We start from the raw sequence: 25902 nt of genomic DNA, 5'->3' as shown, positions 1-25902 counted from the left end.
TACACAGGAGACAATCATCTGCATGAGGTAAGACCTGAGTAGAGAAGACAGTAAGACAATCGGGCTGCTAATCAAAGTCACCAGTAATTTCCCCAGAGTTCAGGCCCATGGGCTCTGTTTATTGGTTTTGCTACATAATACTTTTTATTCTTCAAAATACTTTTCACTTGGGCCTTCCAAGGCAAATCTAATTCTGGCCCCCTTGAAGCCTTTTATTAGGCACGCATGTTGGTTGAAGTTTGTAAAAGCTAAACGCACCTATGGGTTTATTAAAACACAAAGAAGCCTCGCTAGTTAATGCACAAGGCAAACGCCCAAACTAGCTATTTCCCAAAGCAAGTCTGCATTTTATGCAGGGAAATCTCTTACCTTTCCCCAAGGATATATTCCATATAGATGCGTATTGCAGACATTAACAGCCACTCCCATTTTACAAAAGATTTAACCTAGTATCTTCTGTCAAATTTCTAGCGCCTACAACAGAACTGGAAACATGAAAGCTTTTGAAACAAGTCATTTTAAGTGAGTCACTCCCTGAAAGAATTTACATTGAAGCCAAAGTAAGTTGACTTCAGTATCTTGGAAGTAAAACCTGCATTAATTTGCTCATCTGCTTAGCATGTTATGAATCTATTGCTGTGGAAACGGGTTGTGGGGGGGTGATTGGCGAGGGGAGCGACTGGTCACAGGCAAATCTTTAGCTAGCTGTCATTTCAGGCAAGTTATAATTTGTAGAACAAGCTTGTGGTTCAGACAATGTATCCAACATACGGATAAGACAGTGGTAGGGAAAGAATAGCTTGTTATGAAGTCTTCCAGAGAGCTCTGGGCCGAATTCCTGAGGTTCTTTTTTCAGTTGTGCTTAGTGTAGCCCCCAAAAAATGTTTTAGCTCAGAGGAGCACAGTTAAAAGGAGCAAAAGCAGATACTTCATACAGAAACTGCATCTCCTTTCAACTTCCGTCTCCTGGGTGGAGACCTTGTGGGTTCAGGCACCTGCAATTTCCGCCCTTTTCCTCCCCCCCCCCTTCTTCCGGGCGTAGAAGCCCTGCTGCTCCTCCTCCACTAGGGCCCTAGGAACGACCACGCTCCCAAACCTTGCTTCCAGAACCTAAAAGGGTCACACTCTTACAATGCGTTAGTTAGGAACGATGCGTCTCCCAATGAAAGCCCTACGGAGGGTAAAAGCGTAGACCATGAAGAGCAGTTCGGTGTGTTCTAGCCTGTTTCCCCGCTTCGCCCCAAGTCAGGCTTCTACGATCACGTCCAACTCGCAAACCCAACCCTTTCCCCGCTCCTCCCAGCGACCACCCATTGTCCCCGAGGCTGTCACGGTGCGGACGCCGAACTCGCGACTGGAAGGGCAGGGCGTCATTCAGCCTCGCGCTTTTCCAAGCCTTAAAAGGTCTAAGGCCGCTTCCTGCAGCAGGCAGGTAAAGCGGACCGCGGGAGGGAGCAACCGCGCCCGCCCCGCCCCGCGACGGCGGGGCCGCTGCCCTGCTCCGGGGTTCTGATCACAATGCCCTGGCAGTAGAGCCGCTGTCACCCTGCCCTGCAGCCTGCCCGCCGCCATTACCAGCGCAGAGAGAGGGCGGCCAGGCGGGAGGGGGTGGGGTGGGGAGATGCGAAGGTCCCGGATGTGCCCGCCAGTAGAGGTGGGGGCGGGGAGAGGCTTCCTTCCGCGGGCCGCAGGGGCGGGGAGGGAGGGCAGCTCGCGGGGGCGGTGGGGAGAGAACTGAGCACGCGGGTGAAGGCAGGGTCTGGAGCGGAGCGGAGCGCGGGTACGCGCTCTCCTCCGCTCGCCCTCGGGCGCGGGCGGGCCGGCCGGGCGCGCGCAGGGGAGCGGCGGTTGCGCTGGGCCGGAGAACTGTGGGCACCAATCAACGGTTGCCATAGCAGCGTTTGACGTCATCGTGCGTGTGGTGCCCCTGCTGCCGGGGCTAGTGATTGGAGGAAACCCCGTGTCTGCGGAGCGGCTGTAGCCTGTGAGCAGCCAGATCAGGGACAGAGTCTCAGCCTCGCCGCCACCGCTGCCGCCGCCCAGAGACTGCCGAGCCGGGTCCGTGTGCCGCCACCCACTCCGGACACAGGTGAGAAGCCGCCCTGAGTCGGCCTCCGCTCCCTTCAGCCCTCCGCTGCGCTGCGGGCCGAGAGGGGTCTCCCCTGGAGGACCCGGGCGGCGGCTCGGCTCCGCCGGGCCCGGGCAGGCGCCCACCGCCGCCCCCGGCCGCTTGCTTCTGGCCTGCCCGGCTGCTCATCGCCCCGTTCTGGTCCCCGGGTGGGGGTGGCGGATCAGGCGCCCACGCGCGATACCCAGGGGCTCCTACTCCCCAGGGCGACCGCGATCCGCCCCCGCCGGCACCCTGCTTCCGCCCGCGTCTGTGACTCGGTCGTGGCGCAGGTGAGGCCGCCCCCACCCGCGGTACCCCCGCCACCCCTCCCCCACGCGGGGGGCAGCCAGGTAGCATGCGGGGCGCTGGGGTGGGGCTCGTCGGGGACCCTGAGTTGGGCTTGCTGGGTCCCGCAATGCCGGAAAGGACTCTCGGGGCGCGCGGTGGGGGAGGGGCGCGGCCAGAGCTAGGCATGGGGTCACAGGGGCTCGGGGTCCCCAGCGTCCCGGGCCGGTGGGAGGTGCGCATCCTTCCCGGAGCCCCGGCCCCCTAGTGGGGGCTGCGCCTGTCTGGGTGGGGCCCTGCCCCTCCCCCTACCGCAGCTGTCCGGGCTTCGGGACTCCGGTCGGACACAGGCGGAGGGGACCCTGGGCGGGAGCGGGGTGTGTCCGGCGCGGGTCGGCCGCGGTTCCGCTTCTGCGGGCGCGGATGGCATCGGGCCCCCGGGAGGGTGAGTCGCTCTCCCTCCCCCCCCCCACCATCCGACTGGGGCGGGTGCGCGGACTGCTCCACCCTCTGCCCGGGTTGGGGGGGGGATTCACAGTCGGAGTAGGTTGGGCTCCTTGACACAGTTCCGCCATGACAAAGAGAGTCGGGGACTAGCGCGGAGGCACCAGCCTGGGCGGAGCCAAGGAGGGGAGGTGGCTGCGGATGGCGCGGACGCCAGGACTAGCGCTTTAAAGTCACCGCTGCGCGGTTTCGGTTCGCCCCACCCGCCGGCCTCGGGCAGCTAAGGGTTAAGTGGGTGCGGCGAGTATTCCCGCAGTCTGAAGGCGAGGTCCGGGAGCACTAGTTTTCCTGTGAGAAACCTAATCCACTTCCCCTTATACGGGAGGTTGGCAGAGGAACGTTTGTACTGACTGGGCTTACATCATTTTTTGGAAGCAACATTTACCAGAGACGGTTTCTGATGTTAGATTTCGAGACCCCGGGGGGGAAGTATGGGTTCACAAATTTTAAATAGTTGATGCACTGAAGGTACTGTGTCTCGAATTTAAGCTAGCTCCGTGTTTCTGTTCTGGACACTGCTCGTTTGGCCAACCAAAAAGAGGTCGTCCTTTCTGGAAAGGGAAAGGAAAGGATTTGATAATTTCCATGGTGGGCGGCTGTGACTCTTATGCCTTTCGATGTGCCTTCAGGTTGTGACTTTTTCTTTATATTTTGTGGGATCACTATATGATTTAGAATCTTGCTCTTGACATGGTTGAAGAAATAAGTAAATTGGAATCTAGAGATCGTTGAAATTGAGCAAAAGAAAACTGAGAAACTATGAAAAAGAAGAGCTTGAGTACTTCTGTGACTCGAGCTAGAAATAATGCGGTAGACATTGGAAGCACTCGGGTCCTTCCGTGTGTTGTAGACTCAGTGCACACTCATAGTAGGAAGTATGGGTGTGTGCTGAAGCAAGAGGTCATACAATGCCATATAGAGACAGATTTGGTCTTGGCTTTAGTGAGTCCTAGTGGTAGTGTGTTCAAGATGTCTTAAGCAGCAATTAGCCAATTATCTTGAGATAATTTTTATTCCATGATCAGCTGGCAAATGTTACAAGTGTAGTAGATCAGGGTTGGGGAGGTGCTAAATAAAACTCAGTCACTCTTGGTAAGAATATATACATATAAAGGTTAGAGTATATGAGTTACATTACACTGACATGACTCACGATTCTGTAGGTATGCACTTCATAAGCATTGTAGATCCCAGTCCCTACCCTAATCCTTGATGCCCATGCACACACCTGAGGGTCCCTACCCACAATCCCCTCATGCCCATGTACACACCTGAGGGTCCCTACCCACAACCCCTTCATCCCATGTACACACCTGAGGGTCCCTATCCCTAACCCCTTCATCCCCATGCACACACTCGAGGGTCCCTTCCCACAACCCCTTCACCTCCATGCACACATTTCGAGGGTCCCTACCCACAACCCCCTTCACCCCCATTCACACACTCGAGGGAACGCTGCTCAAGTGGGTCATTTAGTGGTATTAGGATCAAGTGATACTTTGGCCAAAGAAAATAGAGGTGGGTTTTTAAGTAGCTTATATGTCCATATATGCTTTGATCTTACTTGAAATTGGGATCTTCTGAACATCTGGAACATGCAGTTTGACTAACCCACTGTTAATATTCAGACTATGCTAGTTTTCTGGTTGGTTTGGGGGCGTGGGGGTGTTTTAATTCCTCAAGCTAGGTTTGAGATGCTGGTGTGCCTTATTTACGACAGGTATAACGAGTGTGTGTTTTTCACAGGAGTTTTCTGAGTGTTTCTCTTGTTCACCTTGCAGAATATCCAGTTATGGATAAAAATGAGCTGGTGCAGAAGGCCAAGCTGGCCGAGCAGGCAGAGCGATACGATGACATGGCAGCCTGCATGAAGTCTGTCACTGAGCAAGGAGCCGAGCTGTCTAACGAGGAGAGGAACCTTCTCTCTGTTGCTTATAAAAACGTTGTAGGAGCCCGTAGGTCATCTTGGAGGGTCGTCTCGAGTATTGAGCAGAAGACGGAAGGTGCTGAGAAAAAGCAGCAGATGGCTCGAGAATACAGAGAGAAGATCGAGACGGAGCTGAGGGACATCTGCAACGACGTACTGGTAAGAGTCACTTGCTTTGGCTTCAGAAATGCAGGGGGGCCTTTGTGTCTTAAAAATTGTCTATTATAAATTAGAACTTGTTGTTTAAAAGATGCTATAAATAGAACAACTGCAGATGAGGTCTGTAAGATAAATGTAATAATGTTTGCCATGCAGGTCAAGTTAAAGTGGAAAAACCGTTCACTGACGGTTTGTGTTCCTATAGTGCTAGGACTGATACTCATAGACGTGTACATATTAACACAGGGATTTTATACCGCTTGTTTTATGTAAGGAATGTGCTATAAGCTCAGTCTAGAGCCAGCTCCTGTCTCTGGATTAGCCATTATAGTAGAATGAGTCCACTGGAGAAAACTGGTTTGCAGTTGATTGTGTGGGTTTATCTGTTGTGAGTCAAACTGTGACTGGTAAACAATGAAATACTCTACTTGACTGTCCAGTCTTAGTACCTAAGTATTTGGCACCCACTGTGCTTCTAGGAGCTTAAGAGATGAAACAGTACATTGTGTGCATTTCCTATTTTTTAAGATAATGTGGGGTATTTTGGGAAGGGGTTGTTTGGTTTTTTTATTAAGAAAAATTTGAGGGTAATCTAATAGAAGACTAATCAATTACTTTTCTGAGGCAGAATCTGTCTTACCCCCAGACTAGGCTTAAAACTTATGTTGGCTCTGCTGTCTCAATCTCCCAAATGCTTGGGGGTCACTATATATACCTTGCAAATTAGAATACTTTTAAGACTGCCTTTTTCGATAAAAAAGTTTTGATTTCTAAATTGTACTTTTTGTTCTTTAAAGCTTTTTAAAGATTGAACCCATTTTAAGGTAAAAAGTCTTAAGTGGCTTTTGCTTTGGGTACATTTTTTTTGTTTCTTTATATAATAAGAGGTTTATGACTGCTGTTTTTCCAAGGTTAAAAAGTGCTATATTGAAGCACTTTTGAAATTAGGTAATTGAGAACTTTAAGACTGGACAGGTAGCCATCTCAGACTGTCAGGTACACACCTGCTTTCCTTGCTGATCTGTTTATCACTAGGTTTTATTCAGCCTAATAGGTTTTGTGTAAGTACTGGTTTATATTTTGGTTTCAAAGGGTATACTTAACAGATTGTACTTTCTCCTGAGACAAAAACATCTTAGGGATAAAAGAGACATGCTAACATTTACCTCTATGATCTTGCTGCAGGCAGCTCCAGGTAGGTGTTTGCATATTTTCCACAGGCAGGATATAGAGAAGTTCTCAGATATTTGTGACTTTTCCTAAGGACCAGGTGGCTTCTACTGTCTCCTGGTTTCCTGTGAAGAAACTGCAGTTATCTGTAAATAGCCTCTTCTCAGGGTTCTTGTCCCTTGCTGCCTGCGTGAGTGCCTCCATCAGGATACTTGCAGCTCTTCACAAGGTCTAAATGAAGTTTCCCCCTTGAAAGTTGATTTCCTCACTGCATATGTAAATGGCTTAGAGAATTGTAAGCAAGCTTTTGCCCCTAGCTCAGTCTTTTCAGAAGTATAGCTTTGGTTTATTACATGCTAATAATGTTAATATCAGTGCTCAGATGCCGTTCAGTGGCTCCTTGAGAAAGAGGGCAATGGAATTAGGTCAGCAGTATTGCCGGAACTCCAAGGCTTTCTTTGTTTTTGCTTTTCAGCTTGAGAAGGCTCAGTAAGTAAATAAAGTGGACTTCCTACAGGGCTTTTCTAAAGAGGTGATGGTGACTTAGAAATGGTTTTCATAAACTTCTTTCTTCCCTTTCTAGTGAAATAGAAGAGTAAAATGTAGCCAATACTTCCCTTAGTGGGAAATGCGCCTTTGTGCTTTATGAAATCGTGAGCGTGGTTTCTTTCTCTGCTGTTGGTTGGTATCATCAATGATGAGTGCAACCTAATTGTTACATTAATCACCTACATGGCATTAGCCGAGAAAAATACTTGTGGCTCTTGAGCACCCTAATCTAGCTATAGTGTTTAATGTGTCATTTAATAAAAGTAGTCTAAAGGGAGAGACTGCGCTGTCACATGGGCGCTCTCGAGTGTGCTCGTCATAACGGATTTCCCTACATAAAAGGACATGTTCCAATCTTCTGACATTTGTTAGAAGTCGCAGTGTTGAGTCTCATGTAGATCAAACTTCTTCCTAAGTGAGAGGCCCCAGTCGTTAGAGATATCTAGTAATAATTCCTCATAAACCCAAAAGATACAACCCCAAGGGGGTAGTTTATGCAAGTCATAGTAAAATAGATTAATATACTAAAAACCTATTTCAGACTTTAAATATATTGTGATATGGAAAGCTGGAGGGTGGTTTTTTTTTTTAACTACAATTTTACAGTGTAAGAAAACTTGAGTTCAATTTAATAGGAATAATGTGTATATTGTCCGTTGAGTTGTCAGGAGGAGAGTCGGTTAGGTGCAGTTGTTGGGCATAGATTTTTATCTCTAGCCCTCAGAATTATTATGTATTAACTAGTGCAGGAAAAAGATAAAAACCAGGCAGCTTCTGTGTTTCTGTGTGTGTCTTGGACTTTAATAATTGCTATACAGTTGATAATGACTGAGTGTCTCCTATATTGAGAATAAAGACTTGACAGAAGAATGTTCCTGGTGATTGTCACCCATTCCACTGCTTTCTAGATATGTGCGTGTGGCTTTGTCACATGTGGCTTTCAGTGTTTTAACACTGAAAGGACTAAGGTGATCAAGTAGATAGAGTGCCTTCCAGGAAGAGTATGGGGAATGTGTTTGATTGGTTAGGTTTCTCATCTTAAAAGATGGTATTCAGTGAGAAATTTTACCTATTTGAGAAGGCAAAAATGATAGGTGGAGGGAAATGCTGAGGGGAGAGGAGGTGGTACTTGTTCAGTGTCCAGAGTGGAGACAACCAACACTGCACATCATCACCTGTGAGGAATCCCTAGGTGACCTTGTAAAACAGAGTGCGGGCATGTGCAGACAGGACTGTGAGTGAGACAGGGTGAATTCAGGTGAGAATCAGAATGAAAAAGAACTGCAGAAGCCTTAGGGACTGAGGAGATGAGGGTTACCTCTGAACCTCTTCCACAAAGACGTTTATATGCTTTGAATTCCAATTCAATCAGGAAATAAACCATATTGGGGTTGTATTATCTTACATAGGGTTGGTCTCCCTCTCCCTCCCAACCCCGCCACCCCCCTGTAAGCTCATTGGTCTGCCGTTGTACATGTGGCGTTCATAGTTGGCTTAATAGATTATCTTTGAAGTATGTGTCCTATTGCCTATTTTTAATGTAGGGTTCAGATGTCGGCTTTCCCTGTGCAGATGAGGTGAGGAATGTTCTTACATGGTCCATCTTTGGGATGTGTTTCCTCAGTGAGATGGGACTTAAATGTGTGATAGATAGGCCATGTATGATGTCGTACATTTGGCAACAGTAAGGCTATAAGAAAACAGTAAAGCCTGTGATTGCATTTAGAAATAAGTATTGCATTTAGTACATTGGAGTGGTTAGAAAACCTAGCTTGCAGGGTTGGGGATTTAGCTCAGTGGTGCCCTGGGTTCGGTCCCCAGCTCTGAAAAAAAAAAGAAAGAAAACCTAGCTTGCCTCAGACATTTTATTCAAGTTTTGGGCATTAATGTTTATGATGAAATCATTTTAAACATTCTTCTCAATTAAGTGAAGTTTAACTTGACATATTAAATGAAGCTTCTTTCTGTAAGAGCTGTTCTCTCAGCCATTGTTAGAATGTTAGTCAACATTTGTATGTTTAAAAAAACCTCACACACACACACACACCCCAAGACCCCCTTTTCAGTAGTTTCCCCAAGTGCTGGGACTAGGAGGAGAAATGGGCATTGACCAGATGGTGAATGTTATGATAGGATTAAGGATTTTAAAAATCATGGGAAACTTTTAAAAAGAAATGACAAACTTTGTTTGGAGTAGGGAAAACAATAGTGGTTGTTTTAGAACTTGGGGATCTGGTGGCCCACACCCTTCATCCCGAGCACTGGAGAACAGAGGCAGGCTGTGTTTAAGTCTAACCAAGGCTACATGGTGAAATCTTGTCTCAAAACACAGCACACCACACCCCAGAACCCTCCTTTCCCCAAAGAGAGAAAGGTAAAAAGGCTGTATATTAGTTATTTTTCTCAGCATAACTCTGGAAGGGAAGGTTTATTTGGGTCCAGCATTTAAGTGCAGTCATTTGTGGTGGCAGTAGATCAAATCAGTTGGTCCCATTGTGTCTGTAGTCAGGCAGCAGAGATGAGTGTTGATGTCCGTTCACTGTCATCCCCACCCCTGGGAGGATGCTGCTGACCTTCAGGGTGAATCTTCCCTTTGCAGTTGAACCCAGAATGCCCAGAGGTGTTTTCTGTTGCTGTGATGAAACACCCTGACCAAAGCAACTTATGAAAGGCTACACTGGAGCAGGAGCTGATACAGAGACCCTGGAGGGGAACTGGCTGGCTCCAGGCCCCTTCAGCCTTACAGAGCAGTGTTCTCAACCACCCTAATGCTGAGACCCTTTAAAACAGTTCTTCATGTATGTGGTAACCCCCAATCATAAAATTATTTGTGTTGCTATTTGGTAATTGTAATTTTGCTACTGTTACGAATTGTATCAGTTTTCTGATGGTCTTTGGTAACCCTGTGAAGGGGTCACAACAAGGTTGAGAACAACTGCTTACAGATCACCACCCACAATGGGCTGGGCCCTCCCCTGTGAATCGAATCATTAGTTAAGAAAATGACTACAGGGCTGGAGAGATGGCTCAGCGGTTAAGAGCACCGACTGCTCTTCCAGAGGTCCTGAGTTCAATTCCCAGCAACCACATGGTGGCTCACAACCATCTGTAAGGAGATCCGATCCCCTCTTCTGGTGTGTCTGGACAGCTACAGTGTACTTATATATAATAAATGAATAAATCTTTTTTTTTAAAAAAAAAAGAAAGAAAATTACTACAGCTGGATCTCAATCGAGGCTCCCTCTTTTCTGATAACTAACTTGTGACAGTTTGACATAAAACTAGCCAGAACAATTGACCTTTGTCAACTTGACATACAAACATCACTGTTAAGCCATAACCTTTTTTTTCTTCCCCATGATCACATATGTATATCAATGTTTTTGTTATAAACACTTCAAATTTTAAGTTCTACAGCCTTTAAAAATTCAAACGCTTTAAAAGTTCAATCTCGTAAAATCCAAAGTCCTTGTAAAATTCCAAATTCCCTAAAAGTTCAAAGTCTCAACTGTGAGCTCCTGTAAAATCAAAAATAAATTGAATACTTTCTTAATTCAAGAGGGAAGGACCAGGGCACAGTCACAATGAGACCGATTCCAAAATTCTACAGTATAAAAAAATCAATGCCTACTACCTAGGATCTACTCACTATCTTTTGGGCTCCTCCAAGGGTCTTGGGTCACTTTTGCAGCTCCGCCCTATGCCACACACACAGCTTGTCTTCTAGGATCAGTCTGGATCCACTCCAATATTCGTGCTGTTCTGGTGGTCGTCCCACAGGACTGGCATGCATGCATCTCCAAGATATTGGAGTCTCTTGCTGTGACAGCTGCACTTTCACCAGGAACCTCTTAAAGGCTCTGTTCATGGTGCCAAGCCTCAACTTGTCTGCATGAAGTCCTGGGCCTTCAACTGCCACTGAGGCTGCACCTTCACCAGTGGCCTCTCCTAGTGCCAAGCCTCAGCTGCTCTCCATGGCCCTTTCATAAGCCTTCAAAACCAGAACCATCTAGGTGGCTCTTATACTACCAAATTTGTCTGCCGACTTACGCATGGCACAACCTCGGCTGCCCCTGGGAACACAGCTTCTGTGTGCTGACTCGCAGGTTCAGCTTCTCAGAAAATTTTCTTCAGTGATATTGGTCTCTTAATCACTGCTAATTTCTCAGCTCCAGCTAACTAGTATCTATTGTCCCAGTAAAGCAAAGAGCTTTCTCTTAAAGGTGCCTAGTCTCTTCTTGGTCACAGCTGAGAGTCTTCATCCCAGCTTACCCAAACCACAGAATCTTAATTCAAAATAGCAGATATACAGTGTTTACTCTCTCCAACTCCCCAAGCTGGGCCTCCACGGTCTGCATTTTTCTCAACACTTTTCTTCCAAGCTCCCACAGAACAGCTCACCAAGCTTTGAACACTCAATGACTTTTCTCTTCCAAAGTCCTTCCACAATTCTCCCCAAAACAACTTGGTGGCCACTGTCACAGTACCCTACTATCCTGATACCCATTTCTGCCCTAGTTAGGGTTCCTGTTGTGTAATGGAACGGCATGACCAGAACACCTAGGGAAGGAAAGGTATTTGACTTACACTCCTGTCTACACTGAAGGAAGTCCGAGCAGGAACCTGGAGGTGGGATTGATAAAGGCCATGGATGAGAGTCCTCCTATCTAACTCCTGTCTTGCTCAGCATGCTTTTATATCAGCCCAGGCATGGCACCACCCCCTTGGGACTGGGCCCTCCCCCAACAATCACTAAGTAAGAAAATGCCTTACATGCTTGCCTGCTGCCTGATCTTATGGAGACGTTTTCTTTATTGAGGTTCCCTCATCTCAGATGACCAGCTTGTGTCAAATTTGACATTAATGAGCTGATGGAGAAAAACTCATTAATAATAATTTGGGGGCTGGAGAGGTGACTCAGTGGTTAAGAACACTGTCTGCTCTTCCTAAGGACCTTGGTTCAATTTCCAGGACCCTCATGGCAGCTCAAAATTGCCTGTAGTTCCAGTTCCATTAATCTGACACTCTTACACAGACATAAATACAGACAGAACACCAGTGTACATAAAATAAAAATAAGTTATGTGTAAATTTTTGCAGAATTGGATTTGGCTTCTGGGGCATCTTTAAGTTGTGAAACACTTAGGCTTTTTCTTTGTGGCTAACGGGAGCTGTGTCCAGAAAACAGCCGTGTCTTTACAGTCCTGACAGTACTGAGGACCATACACTTTCTCTTGGCTCTAGGGAAAAGGTGATCTTTGGCATATTTATGCTAAAGGGTGGGGTTTTCAGAGTCAAAATTAAGGATGTTCTAATGTCAACTAAGTTGGATCAGTATTAATTGATAACCATTGAACTTCTAGTAAGCTGCTTAGGCTTGTCCGGGATGCTTGGGACTCCCTACTGTGTCTTCCTCTTAGTCCCCATAGCCTCCAGTACTGTGGCAATTTTAAATGGAGGGAGCTCATGTTTGTAGGGTCTTAGAATAGCTGCCTCTGCTAAGGCCAGAAACTGTTTTCTTGAAATAGCTGCTTCTGATCCTCTTGTGCAAACTTCTATTACCTTGGGTGCTGCCTGTTTACTATTTCTACTATTTTATTCATTTACATTGTTGTGTACAGTGCGTTTCCAGGTGGTACCTAGTTATACCTTATTAAGGGTAAATTTGGGGTGTGTGTGTGTGTGTGTGTGTGTGTGTGTCGGGACAAGTGGGGAAGCTTCCCGAACCTTTGAAAGCCCCATGATGAGGCTTGTCCCCAGGACATTTGTCCCTCTGACCATCTAGTAGACCCTCAGAGGATTTTGTTGTTTCAGACAAGGTCTGGCTGTATCCCTGACTGACCTCAGAATTTGTAGATATCTAGGCATGTGATACACTACACCTAGCTCTGTCTTAATGGACAAAAACAAATTATAATATCCCCCCCTTTTTTTTTTTTTTTTAAAAGACAGTATTTTGTATGTGTAATAGCCTGCCAGCCTGCCTGCACCACATTTGTCTGGGGCCAAAAGAAGCCAGATGAGGATATTGGATCCCTGGGACTCCAGTTGCATGAGCTACCATGAGGACACTGGGGGACTAGAAGCCGGGTTCTCTGTAAAAACAAGCCAGTGCTCTTAACCACTGAGCCGTGAAAAGATTCTTTTAGTGCTGTGTCTGGCTTGGTCTTTTCTCTATACTGTTAAATAACATTTTTTTCTTTTAAGATTTATTATGTATAAGTACCCTGTTACTGTCTTCAGACACACCAAAAGAGGGAATTCCAGAGCTCATTAAAGATGGTTGTGAGCCACCATGTGGTTGCTGGGATTTGAACTCAGGACCTCTGAAGAGCAGTCAGTGCTCTTAACCACTGAGCCATCTCTCCAGCCCTAAATGTTTCTTACAGTTATCTTCATAAAACTTTTCATTCTGCCTATTTGCTTGTCTTTGCCCAGATCCCACAAAGCCTTTGGCTTAAGCTGGTATTGTCCCTGATGGAAGGTTCACAGCTCTCATCTCTGACCTAAGGACTTCTGAGTCCTTACTTTCAATGATTCCCTTCCACTAAGGCCTGCAAGTAGCTGGAGGTAGACTTTGGGGAAATGGTCAGAACCTGGGGGTGAGGGAGGGACAGGTGTTGATGAGCTCCTCAGGATGTTTTTAAATAAAACTGCTTTTTAAGCCGGGAGGTTGCTCAGCAATTAAGAGCCACTTAGATCATTGGCTGATCTTCAGAAGGACTCCAGTTTCATTCCTATTGCCGTGGTAACTCAGAATTGTCTGTAATTCCAGTCCTAGGAGATCTGACACCTTTTCCTGGTCTCTGCTGGCACCAAGCATACATACATGCAGGCAGAATATCTTTATACAAAATAAATTTAAAGCTAATTAAAAATTGTTGCTCAGTTTAAAGTGACGAGCTTAGATCCCAGAGGCCAATTGTTTTGACAGTGTAAGCAACTTTACATTTAATTTCATGTACTTAACCAGAACCATGTTCTTTTCGGTAATGGCTTTCCTTTCAGTTACCCTTAGCTCTTGTCTGAGAGCATTGTCTTCAGACTGTTTCTTCAGTCATATCACAAAGATAATGAGAAGCCTTGCATGCCTAGCTTCTATGTTAGTTTCTGTACGGATTTTTATGGTTAAGGGCAGGTTTGCAGACTTCACGGCCCTGTAGTTAATATTTATTGACTGGCTGGCTGCCCATTTTTTGTAAACCCTGTGTCATAGAAGAGTAGATATAAAAAGCCTCTCCTTGTAAGTCTCAACTGGAGAGGGAAATGACTGTACACAAATAGAGGGGGCTCACAGGGAATTTACAAGATCTATAATGTGCGCAGGTTACAAACACTGTTAAAGGGTTGGGCTGGGGTGTGTGTGGCTCATTTGATGAAGGGGATGCACCTGGGTTCCATCCTTAGGCAGTGTAAAGGGCATAGTGGTGTTCGACTGTAATCCCAGCATGCCGCTTCTGGGTGATGGTTGAAGGGCCACAAGTTGAACTCCCTGTGTCATGTAGCTAGTTTCAAGGCTAGAGCCTAGGCCAAAGAGACTGTTGAAGGCCAAATCTTAGGTGCCATGCTCCTGTAATCCAGTACCTCAAGCAGGAAATAACAAATTTGAGGTCATATATAAGATAAAACCTTGGCTCTGAAAATGAAACTGTAAAAGAAACTGAGACTCACATTTAAAGGGTGCTGGAGAGTTGACTCAGTTGATAAAACATGTACTGTGTGAGCAGGAAGCCCCGAGTTCAGATGCCCAGCTCTTACTGAACTATAGTCCTCTCCTGGGGAGGCAGACCCACAGATTTCTGCCTCGCTGTACTGGGGTCCAGGTCTAATGACAGACCCTGTTCCAGAAAGAAGGAGGGAGGGAGGGAGGTAAAAGAAGGAAGGTGGAAGACAGCTAAAGTTGACCTCTTCCCTGTCTGCACACACAGGTCCATAATGGAAGCTTGGTAATGGGACCTTGTTTGTGAGGCCCAAGGTTATGCTGCTTGCAAAAGGGTCCTGGGGAGAGGGAAAAAACATGCTCAGGGGTGTCAGGGATTTGTCAACAACTGGTGAATTGGTGCCTGATTGTTATCTATATTGATTAGCAGTTACAGTTTGGGTGTGGCATTTGCCTGATGGTTGGTTAGTTATTTTGAGGCAGGCTCTCATTCTGTAGCCCAGGCTGGCCTTAAATAGAAATCCTACCTAAGTGCAAAGCTCCCCCAGGGTTGTTAAACAGTAGTTCCTCCCCATTCTGTTTTCCCCGAGTTACAGGGGTAATGCCTTCCTGAACAGATGATGGCAATGCTGTGCTGTCTCCCCTCTCCCAACTGGTCAAAGCAAAAAATGCATTCCATCAAGCATTAAATTTTGTAAAGATGGTTTGCTTATTAAATTTTTGGCATAGACTGCCATTTATGGTATTTTAGGGTGCAGCCCAAGGGATTATTAATGTATCAGCTCTCTTGTTGGTTTTAAGACATTAAATAAAGGTCTGCCATGTGCTTATTGCTGGGACTGCATTGGAGGTGATCACCCTCATCACTCTCCATATCCTCACATCCGCCCTTTAAAGGTAGCTGTGTCCATGTGACCTCACACACAACACTCAGTGTTGCCATAGGAAGCATCATTAGCATGTTTTGTGAGCACTTCACTAATTGGTTAGTTTGGAGCAACCCTGGTTACAATTTGGGAACAAGTGCCCCTTCAGCCACAAGGGGGAGTAAGAGACTAAACTCAGAAGCAGCAAGCCTGTTAAATTCATGGCTTAGCTTTCTGTTATATATTTTAAGAGAACTAGAAATGATGGTAAATTCTGTAGGTCTACAGAATAAAGTACTGGGGAAACTTTACGTGGGAAAGAATTGCCCAAGACTAGGAATGTGCACCATGTCCTCCTCTCTGGGGGTGTTTTGGTGTCATTGAGTGATGTGGCGATACACTAAAGTAGAGGAGTGGGTTTTGGAGTCACATTACAGTTGAGCTGCATTTTCAGAGTTTAGTTCATTAGTTTTAGGATCATTGTGAGGGTGCATGTAGCTGTGTGTATGACTAGTCTTGGATAGTGCACACTGGATTTGAAGTTGTAGTCCTGTCTCTACCTCCCAAGTGTTGGCACTTATGCCCAGATCTCTGTTTTTTGAAATAGGGTACAATTCATGCCAAAGCTCAGGCCAGTCTCACACTTGGCGCAGTCTTCCTCCCAAGTGCTAGGGCTATAGGCACAAGCACCAATCTGTTACCCTCCTGCAATTGATGCAGTGCTTGTTCTAAGTGTAGAAAGCGAGAGCTGTCTCCCCATGTTTACTCATGCATCACTGCTTCTGTGCTGCCTCTGGAATTTGAAATACATTTGCACCTAAACCACAGGACACTTCTTTACTGGAGTCAGTTTTCCTTCTTGGGGTGGGGGGTCTTAAGCATTAAAATCATGTCACCAGTCTTGGCACAAGGCCTTTAACCATCTTACCTGCTCTTAAATTTTTTAAGTATATTCGTGTTTTGTCCAAGTGTGTGTCCGTTCACTGAGTGGGTGCCTGGTGCCCTTGGAGGCCAAAGGAAGGTACTAGATCCCCTGGGGACTGGAGTTACAGATGGATGAGAACTGCCCTATGGGGAGCCTTGGCAGTCTGGAAGAGCGGCCAGCATTCTTAGGTACTGTGCCATCTCTCCAGCCTGTTTTTATGGTTTTAACCGGGAATCCAACCAAATTGTTTACTTACAGGTTTTTCTTAAATACGACATTGGACCACTGTTCTTATCAGATGGTTCCAGAATTCTGTTCCCTTACACCCTTGAATCACTGTCCTTTAGTTGGGCAGCTTTTCCATCTGCTTTTCATGGTTTTGGTCTTTCCCCCGTTTCCTGGTACACTGTCCTTTGATTTGGTTTACTTTTGTAATTCTTAGTTAGATACTTCAGGCTTTCTTAAAGTCAGAGGAGGAAATGTACTCTCAAATATCTAGGAAATCTGAAGGTTGATGATAGATTGGGGAACACTTAGCATATTGGGGACCACTTAGCATATTGGGGACACTTCTGGGATTAAAATGGAAAGCAAACTGAAGTTAATGTTGCAGTGAAACCGGGTGAGTGAAGAGTGATCCTTGTACTGCCTCAATGGCCAGTTCTCACTGGCCTTTGTTGCTCTAGAGTGAGTTCCCTTGGCTCAGGCAGGTGGGCAGACACTGCTCTGTGGCTGCTGCTCCTATCACGGGTGCTTGCCCGGCACCGCGTGTGTGTCGTCCTGGCGAGCACTCAGCATCAGAAACACAGATTTTTTTTTTTTTTGTCTTAGGAAACTACTAATTATCTGATAGTGTCAGCCTTAGTTTATATTGTATCTTAATTGTCTAAAAGTTAAATAGTGAGCTTCGTTTATTTTTATATTTGAGAAGTGGGTCTTTAAGGCACTAAGGTCATAAAAATTGTTCTACTGAAGGTTGTTGTAAAATTCTCTTTTTATTTAAAGTAGGCTGTTGAAAGTATGCATTCATTGTAATTCAGTCAGAACTTTATTTGAGCATCTTAGAAGCAGGCAGCATAATGGATTTGGGGGTTTGTTATTGTTGTGTAGCTTATAAGATTAAAAACCATGAGGTCCTACTACCATAACTACTGTAGGACTGGGGCATGATCACTTAAGCCCATGAATTCCGGTTTACACCTGGACAGTATTGAGGTTGTAGCTCGAGAAACAAAATTGACTGTGTGAAAGTGAAAAGGTGTAAAATTGTTTTAATAATTGTACCTACTCCAAGAGAAAAAACAAACTCAGCCCTGCCATTTTCTCTACCTTGCAGTCTATTCTGTATTTATGTTCAGTGTTCACTAGTCCCTGGCGACCAAAGAAAGGATAAGTCCTTGTTCTCCTCAAACTAAAACCTTTAGAAGTAGACACGATGTAAGTGGAACTCATGCGCTTATTTAAAAAAATAGGTTTAGGAAGAATATGTTAGTATTGAAAAGTATTTTAGTACAAATTATTTCCTGTTCTTTTTGAAGAGGGTGGACAGTATAAACAGTTGCTGTATTTTAAGGTGAGCAGTGTATAGTGCGTTTCTACAAAGTTACAGGCATTAACAGTGATGTGCCCGCACTTGGGAGTCATTCTTCACTCGTCATCCTGTGCAGCCATAACTCTTTCCAGTCAAAGCAATCAGCATTATTGTCTACTGTCTTCTTGTTTTCTGTGTGGGCTGTTTTGTTTTTTATGCATGTGGTTACACCATGTACATGCCTGGTGGACAAGGGTGACAAGGGTGGCCAGATTCCCCTAAAACACAAGTTGCAAAAGTTAAGGAGCTGCCATGTGGGTTCTGGGAATTGAGCTTGGGTCCTCTGGAAGAGCTTCCTGACTGCCAAGCTGAGCTCTTGCTATCCTCACTGCTGTTTTGAACATCAGCACTTACTGTCCAAAAATAACAGCTAAACTTCCTTATCAGGAAGCAAGACAAGGCAGGATTCATTGAATCCTTTACTGCTATGTGCTCACAGTTTTTAAATAAAAAAGATTGTATAGTCCTTGGAACTAGGAAGTTACTGTAACCCCTGTGTTGACGGCTTTTTCTGTAAGGAAGATGGGGAGATGCTGCTGTCACTGACATGAGTAGATTCCCAGGCCCCATACATGTGGTGGACCTGTTATAAGTTGAAAGTGACTTTTTCAGATGTTTTTGGCTGCTGTTGGTTTAAATGAAAAACTCATGGTTCTGGAAGCCTGTGATTATCCCCAGAAAATGTGGGTGTGCATCCAACTAGATGGTTTTGTTCATGGGGTCCTTTTAAGAGAGGTTTAGACATTGTGGTTACTTGGTTGGCACTCTGAAAATTAATGAAGTGAGTCACTTCAGTGTTGAGGCTGAGGGATTGCTGTTGGGTCTGTTCCTGCAATCTTCAGTAAGGTGGGGGGGTTGGTTTGGTTTGGTTTTTCAGAGGTCTCTGTAGCTCTGATTGTCCTGACACTTGGCTCTAGCTACACTCACCTGGAGCTCACGAACTGGCTCCTCTGCTTCTCCAGTGCTAGATTAAAGATGTGTGGCCACAGCCCTGCTCAGCGTGGTTTCTAGGAATACAGAAATTACTGATAAAAAGTAGGTTGCTAATTCCCACTAACATTTATCAATACTGCCTAAAGGAGTTTCTGTCATAACTTTAGGTTTTTACATTGCACCCTCCACACACTCAAGTTGATTCTGTGGCTTTGCTGGGCCAGTGCAAGGTCACTGAGACACGTTTCTAGCCCTTTGGGTAGTGTGTTATTGTTGGGGGGGGGTTGTTTTTAGAGGCAGGGTCTCTCCATGAGTAGTACAATCTATGCTTGAACTCAGAATGCTTCTGTGTTGCCTTTAAGTGATGAGATTACAAAGGTGCCCACGCCAGCTGCCAATCATGTACTTTATGAGGGGTGGTCACTCAGTTAACTGTATCTTTATGACCTGTCTACATTCATAGAGTAGGCAGCAGGATTCAAGTGTATTCACTTATGTCCCCCATCATTAGATAATAGATACTCAAATCTTTTCAGAGAATAAAAACCAGAATCTAAGTACTCTTGGAAGAATTGGCTCATCTGGGGTTCAGCCCAGATGAGCAGGAACATCACCTTGATTTCAAAGCAGAGGTATCCAAGGGAGTGGGTATGGTAAGAGACTGGTTTGTTTTTAAATTCACTCAGTTCTACCTTTTTCTCTCCAATGCAGTTACATCATCTACTTGAAATTAGCTATAAAAGGTTGGTTTTATTTGGTGTGTGACAATTCCAGTAAGCTTTAAGTTGTTAATAGTTTTAAGCAAAGCTACAGGATGAAATTTTACCATTTGTGATGATCTGTAGATAAGACCAATTGCTATGCTGAAATTAACAAGTGTTTTTTTTTCATCTGGCCTTTCCCTGCCTTGAGTTGCTTATTGATTTACTACACTTTTGAGACAGCATTGGTTTGCAGTCGAGCTTGGTCCTCATCCACCACAGTCCTCCTGCACCAGCACTCTAGAATGCTGTGCTGTTAGAAAAACTAAGGTTTTGTTTTGAAATCTTTTACAACTGAGTCTATAGTGTTTGCTTAAGAAAAATACTTTACTTTGATTTGTAAGTATTGTCTTAATATTTCTGTTTCTTTTCTTCTGAAGTCTCTTTTGGAAAAGTTCTTGATCCCCAATGCTTCGCAGCCAGAAAGCAAAGTCTTCTATTTGAAAATGAAGGGTGACTACTACCGCTACTTGGCTGAGGTTGCTGCTGGTGATGACAAGAAAGGTGAGCTGGTTTTGCTTGGTTGAGCTTATATACATCTTCTTTTCTGTTATGTTACTTAGAGAACTGAGCACTCTTTCTTTTTGTCTTGTGTTTTTGCCTGTTAGTATTTTGAACTTGAAGCTTTCTGAAAAGCTGTTTGTATAAGAATGTCTCCTCGATGTTAACAGAGGTTAACCTCAGAGTAGAATGAGGAAATCACAAGATGGTGATCAGATGGATGTGTGTATGAGTGTTTGCCTGCATGTGTTTGGGCACATGTGTCCGATACTGTTGTAGGTCAGAGCAGCGCGATTGGATCCCCCGGAATTGCAGTTACAGACTGTTGTAAGCTGTCCCTAGGGTGCTGGGAATCAAACCAGACTGGGAAAAGTAGCCAGTGTTCTTTGCCTCAGAGTTATCATTTCAACTCAGCTCCACTCTGAGTTGCTTTTCTCTTGACAACAGCGAGTGACTAGTGTGATCCAGGACAGCATTGTTTGTTTTAAAGAGTATAATTTGGATAAGACTGTCAGAGCGTATATTTCAGAGGACACATGCAATCTTAAATGAAAAGTTTGGCTTAAGCTGCAGCATAGAATTTGAAAGTCCATTTCACTGTGTTGCATTATCTAGGAATTGTGGACCAGTCACAGCAAGCATACCAAGAAGCATTTGAAATCAGCAAAAAGGAGATGCAGCCGACACACCCCATCAGACTGGGTCTGGCCCTCAACTTCTCTGTGTTCTACTATGAGATCCTGAACTCCCCAGAGAAAGCCTGCTCTCTTGCAAAAACAGTATGTATTTTACCTGTTACTTGGGAATTGGGCAGTGTTCATTATTTGAATTCTAAGGTGTACTTTGTTTTGCATTTGTAGGCTTTTGATGAAGCCATTGCTGAACTTGATACATTAAGTGAAGAGTCGTACAAAGACAGCACGCTAATAATGCAGTTACTGAGAGACAACTTGACAGTGAGTACCTAAGACAGTCTGAAGGGTGTGGCCAGATAACTGAATATAGCGTCCTATCTACTGTTTACAAGCTTACCAAGAAGAAAACTACCTTATTGAGAACATTGCCAGTACTTATGAGAGATAGATACCTTTTGGGCTTAACTTATCCTAAGTTACTCCTTTCTGTTTCAAGTCTTGAGTAGTTTCATTTTTTTCACCCCAGAGTCAGTCATGTGCTTACTCAGCAGAAGTATCCAGGTTTCTTGTGGTGGAGGAAGAATCATGAGTTAGTTACAGGCTAGCCTGGACTACTTAGTGACAAGCTTGCCTAGGCTACATGACAAGATTCTATCTCCAAAAAACAAAAACCCAACAACAAAAAAAGTAAACTTGCTACTATTGGTGTCTAACTTGTCTTTGAAGTTGGTTTTCTTGTCCTTTAGTGTTGTGCATGTTTGGTGGGAACAAGTGCACCCCTTGCTTGCCTGGTCTCTAGCCCAGGGAAAGGTGGGGTTGATGCTCTGCTGTGCTGAAGGTTTGAACATGAACCCCATATATACCATTGTCTTAACCAAACTAAAACAACAGTTCTTGAAAATTCATTTAAATGGTTATTTATTATTTAAATAGGATCCCAATAAAGCCATGCTTATGGTTGGCTTCTTGGGTTTTTCCTTCTTCAGATGAGTAGTAATTTGAAGTTTTGAGGCTTGGGTGAAAAAGTTACCCAGCATTTGCTGTGTTTCGGGGAAAAGGTAGAAATGAGTGTCTCTGGTCTATGGGCTACTTTTCTGTGTGTGTTCAATTTGTCTAAGAGACTTGTCCATTCTTTATGTGTTTTACTTCCTGTTAAAGTCTGTAGCTAAAATTATTTTACTAACTCTAACTGGGGTTGTCTACAAACTTAAGAGACTTAAAAATAAGCAAGGGTTAATATGGAATTGACTTGCTGTGCATGCTGGAGGTGGGATTTGGGCCTTCTATACACTAGGTGAATACCACTGAGCTGCATCCTGCCCAAAGGAAAGAAAAGACGTCAAATATGAAGCACTTGATTCGTTAGCTAATTTCTAATTGTAAGAATATATGGGGGGGGGTGAGTGTAGCTGTTGGAAAAGTGCTTACCTGCGGTGTGTAAGACCTTGATTATGGTCCTCAGTAAGCTAAAAATTTATTTTACTTGCTGAGCATGGTGACACACAGCTGTTATTTTAGTTGGTGGGAAGCTTAGGCAGGAGAAATACAAATTCTAGGCAAAGCAAGAAGAAAACTAGCACTAAGTCTTACATGTTGTCTAGGCTTGCGTTGAAGTGATGAGGTGGTATTTAAAGTAGACCTTAGGCCTAGGTGTGTCACTACTTTTAGGGGCTCCTGATTGAATGCTCCTCTCATCCATTGGAATTATGGGGTGAGTGCAGGAAAGAGTGTCCTAAGCAGAGTGAGAAGGTCAAGGAGCAGCTCTGCCCTGAGCCTTGTTAGACTGCTGTTGACAGCGTGACACCCAGCTGACACAGCCAGTGCCTCACAAGAGACTATCCTGATTGTAGTGTGTAAGGTTTATACACAAAATGTAAAACCATTAAAGGACAAGGAGGGAACAGACAGGAGACTGTTGTCCTATTCGTAAGCACACAGTCTGGAAGAAGATACCTGGCCAGCTATGTGTGACTTTGAGTCTGTTCTAGGCCAAGTGTGGAAGGTGATTTGGGGAGAATATATTAGGTTAGAGGGTAGATTCCTTTTTTCTCCTTTTTAAGTTTGGCTTAAAATATTTTACCTGGAAACAGTTGGGACTATTTAGAACTGTATTAGCTTATTGAAACACTATAACAGTAATGAGAAGTTAATAATGAAAACCATAATCCTGCCATCCTACGACACCTTTCTTCTTTTTGGTAGAATATTTGCTTCTGTCCATAACATTTGTTAGGTTTGTTTTGGGTCTGGGACATTGTCAGGAGAGGCCAGCTCACCCAGCTCCAAGAGTGAGATCTTTCTGGAAAACACTCTAAAAACCATTGGCATTAGAGCTTTGGTTTTACATATTTGAGAGTCAGAAGTGAGAGGACTGGCTGGCTCTGCATTAGGCTCTACGGTGGGTTTGGGGCTGAGGCTGGGCAAGCCATTTATGGCTTAGTGACTAAGCCACCTTGTCTAAAAGACTGAGATTTCCACTTCCTGCCCATTAGTTACTTAAATCTGTTCTGTTGAAAGACAGACAGATGTGCTGTGTATCTGCCATTCCCCGGGTCAGGCTGTCCTTCAGTGATGCCCCAAGCTTTCTGACTAAAGCATGTAGTCACAGGCCAGACCCACCCTTAACATGTGTACAGAAGGTTGGATGCTGGTTTTGTTTCTCCATCTGAAGTATGCTGAAAAAAATCTTTTCCCTTTCTTTACCAGTTGTGGACATCGGATACCCAAGGAGACGAAGCAGAAGCGGGAGAAGGAGGGGAAAATTAACCGGCCTTCCAACCTTTGTCTGCCTCATTCTAAAATTTACACAGTAGACCATTTGTCATCCATGCTGTCCCACAGATAGTTTTTTTGTTTACGATTTATGACAGGTTTATGTTACTTCTATTTGAATTTCTATATTTCCCATGTGGTTTTATGTTTTAATATTAGGGGAGTAGAGCCAGTTAACTTTAGGGAGTTACTCGTTTTCATCTTGAGGTGGCCAATATGGGATGTGGAATTTTTACATGAGTTACACATGTTTGGCATAGTTAGTACTTTTGGTCCATTGTGGCTTCAGAAGGGCCAGTGTTCAAACTGCTTCCATGTCTAAGCAAAGAAAACTGCCTACATATTGGTGTGTGCTGGCGGGGAATAAACAGGATAATGGGTCCAGTCATGAGTGTAGTCTGTGTGGGTACTGTAAGGCTTGGAGCACTTGTGAGGCTGGGACACGAACACCCTGTGGATGCACGCTAAGACCGTGTGTCTGCGTGCACACCCTTGACCACAGCTCCAGAAGTTGTCTGTAGACAAAGTTGTGACCCAATTTACTCTGATAAGGGCAGAAACGGTTCACATTCCATTATTTGTAAAGTTACCTGCTGTTTGCTTTCATTATTTTTGCTACACATTTTATTTGTATTTAAATGTTTTAGGCAATCTAAGAACAAATGTAAAAGTAAAGATGCAGTACAAACGAGTTGCTTGGTGTTCCCGGCTCCATGCGGATCAAGCACAGCGGTAAACAAAATCCCATGTATTTAACTTTTTTTTTTAAGTTTTTTGTTTTGTTTTGTTTTTGCTTTTGTGATTTTTTTTCTCTTTTTGATACTTGCCTAACATGCATGTGCTGTAAAAATAGTTAACAGGGAAATAACTTGAGATGACGGCTAGCTTTGTTTTAATGTCTTATGAAATTTTCATGAACAATCCAAGCATAATTGTTAAGAACACATGTATTAAAGTTCATGTAAGTGGAATAAAAGTTTTATGAATGGACTTTTCAACTACTTTTCTCTACAGCTTTCCATGTAGATCAGTCTTTCGGTTTTGAGACTTCTCTAAAGGAAATTGTTCTCCTTATTCCCTCTTGGCAGCTAACGGGCTTTTACCAATTTTGAATGCAAAGTTTATCATAACAAAAACGCTAATGTAGCTTCCATTCTCAGCCACATCCCCCACATTCTTCCTCTTACTCCCTCAACAATGAAAGTGGACTTTTATTGGGGGTGGGGGGTGATTGGCAAAAGGTAATGTGTTCCATTGAAAATTGTGGTCTACGGCGTTTTCTAACTTAGGAAGCCACAATGTTCTTGGCCCATGTGACTGACACTGGGCAGCATTAACCGTTAAGTTCTGTGCTTCCAAGTCACTGTTGGTTTTCAGAATTTCCTGATGCTCTTACAACCTGCCTGTCTGGGATTCCAGTCCTCTATTTCCATGTCGGGCACAGGCTCGCTTCCCTTTTACTGTCTTGTCACCAGCCATTCCAACTTGGTGGCCATGTATTTGGGAGAAGGCCGCATGATCTTCCTGGGTCCACTCAGTGTCTGAGATCCCACTTCCTTCCTCTGCTTGCATCCCACAGCCTCTCTTCATCCTCCCCTGCAGCCCAGCTCCTCAGTTGAGCTTGTGTTTATCTCCCTGGAGACCCTGCCCTGAATGGTCTGTCACAGTCTCCCTTTAAAATCCTTCCTCCTCCTCTCCAATAAAGATGGGGCTAAGTCACACCCAGAGCTCACACCCCACCGAGTATTTCCTCAGTACTTTACAGAAAACACCAAACAGAAATGCCATTCTACAAGAGGTGTGTTTTTCCTTAGAATGTAAGCTCCTCAAGAGCAGGGACAATGTCTTCTGTATGTTCTATTGTGCCTAGTACACTGTAAATGCTCAATAAATATTGATGATGGGAGGCAGTGAGTCTCAATGGTGAGGGGAGAAATTCCAAGCATGTCCTGGCTCGCTCCATGATGATCCGGTCACATTCTGGAACCCCATTCCTTTGGGACAAATTAAACAAATCCTGCATTCAGATGAAGTGCGGTGGGCCGGGGGTGGTTTCCAGAGAAATGAAATCACACGTGTGGTGCCACAAACCCTCTTCCCTTACAACTCATTACCTTGATTTTGCCTCAGCTCCCAGGCTGAGGAGAATTAAAGCAGTGGACAGCAGGATGTCATCTCATTCGAGTAGCTTACAAGTGCTGCCTGAAGCCTGTCACATTTGCCTAATTGGCTTACTCATATGCATTAGACATTGCTAAACCAGTTTGACTCTGAAATTGTGATTCTTACCTGCTCTTAGTTACTGATGTTTTTATGAATAGGGCCCAGTAGATGAAGAAAGAATTGCAACCTCAAATTTCCCACCCTCTGGAATTTGAATAATAAATTTGTTTTTAACTTATTTCCCTAATTGTCCCAAATCAAGGCTTCATGTCTGTTTTGTTAATACAACATAAAGCCAGGAAACTGTTGAATTCAGTAGTGTTGTGTGTGTGTGATACTGCAGTTACACCTTTAAACAGACCAGAGCTGTGCTGTGCAAAGCTGAGTGGCA

The 25902-nt window shown here is 44.6% G+C and overlaps 1 protein-coding gene across 4 annotated transcripts; it reads left to right on the top strand.

Annotated features, from left to right (window-relative positions):
* The first annotated feature begins 2039 nt into the window (after positions 1–2039).
* Ywhaz (tyrosine 3-monooxygenase/tryptophan 5-monooxygenase activation protein, zeta) lies at positions 2040–25254 on the top strand. Of its 4 annotated transcripts, none has more exons than NM_013011.4 (6): positions 2040–2089; positions 4681–4985; positions 19821–19944; positions 20557–20720; positions 20802–20897; positions 23283–24338. In NM_013011.4, exons 2-6 carry the CDS (start codon positions 4692–4694, stop codon positions 23340–23342), a joined length of 738 nt encoding a protein of 245 aa, NP_037143.2. In that variant the 5' UTR covers positions 2040–2089; positions 4681–4691; the 3' UTR covers positions 23343–24338. The 4 variants fall into 4 exon arrangements, with proteins under 4 accessions (NP_037143.2, XP_087411963.1, XP_087411964.1 ...); XM_087555837.1 differs by lacking the exon at positions 2040–2089 and adding an exon at positions 2955–3189 and having other exon boundaries at positions 23283–25254; XM_087555838.1 differs by lacking the exon at positions 2040–2089 and adding an exon at positions 2955–3367 and having other exon boundaries at positions 23283–25254.
* The last annotated feature ends 648 nt before the right edge of the window (positions 25255–25902 follow it).

This window comes from Rattus norvegicus, chromosome 7 (genome assembly GCF_021556685.1).
Source record: "Rattus norvegicus strain SHRSP/BbbUtx chromosome 7, alternate assembly SHRSP_T2T, whole genome shotgun sequence".
In the NCBI taxonomy this organism is placed as follows: Eukaryota; Metazoa; Chordata; class Mammalia; order Rodentia; family Muridae; genus Rattus; species Rattus norvegicus.
This window is presented reverse-complemented; position numbering and strand designations above follow the sequence as displayed.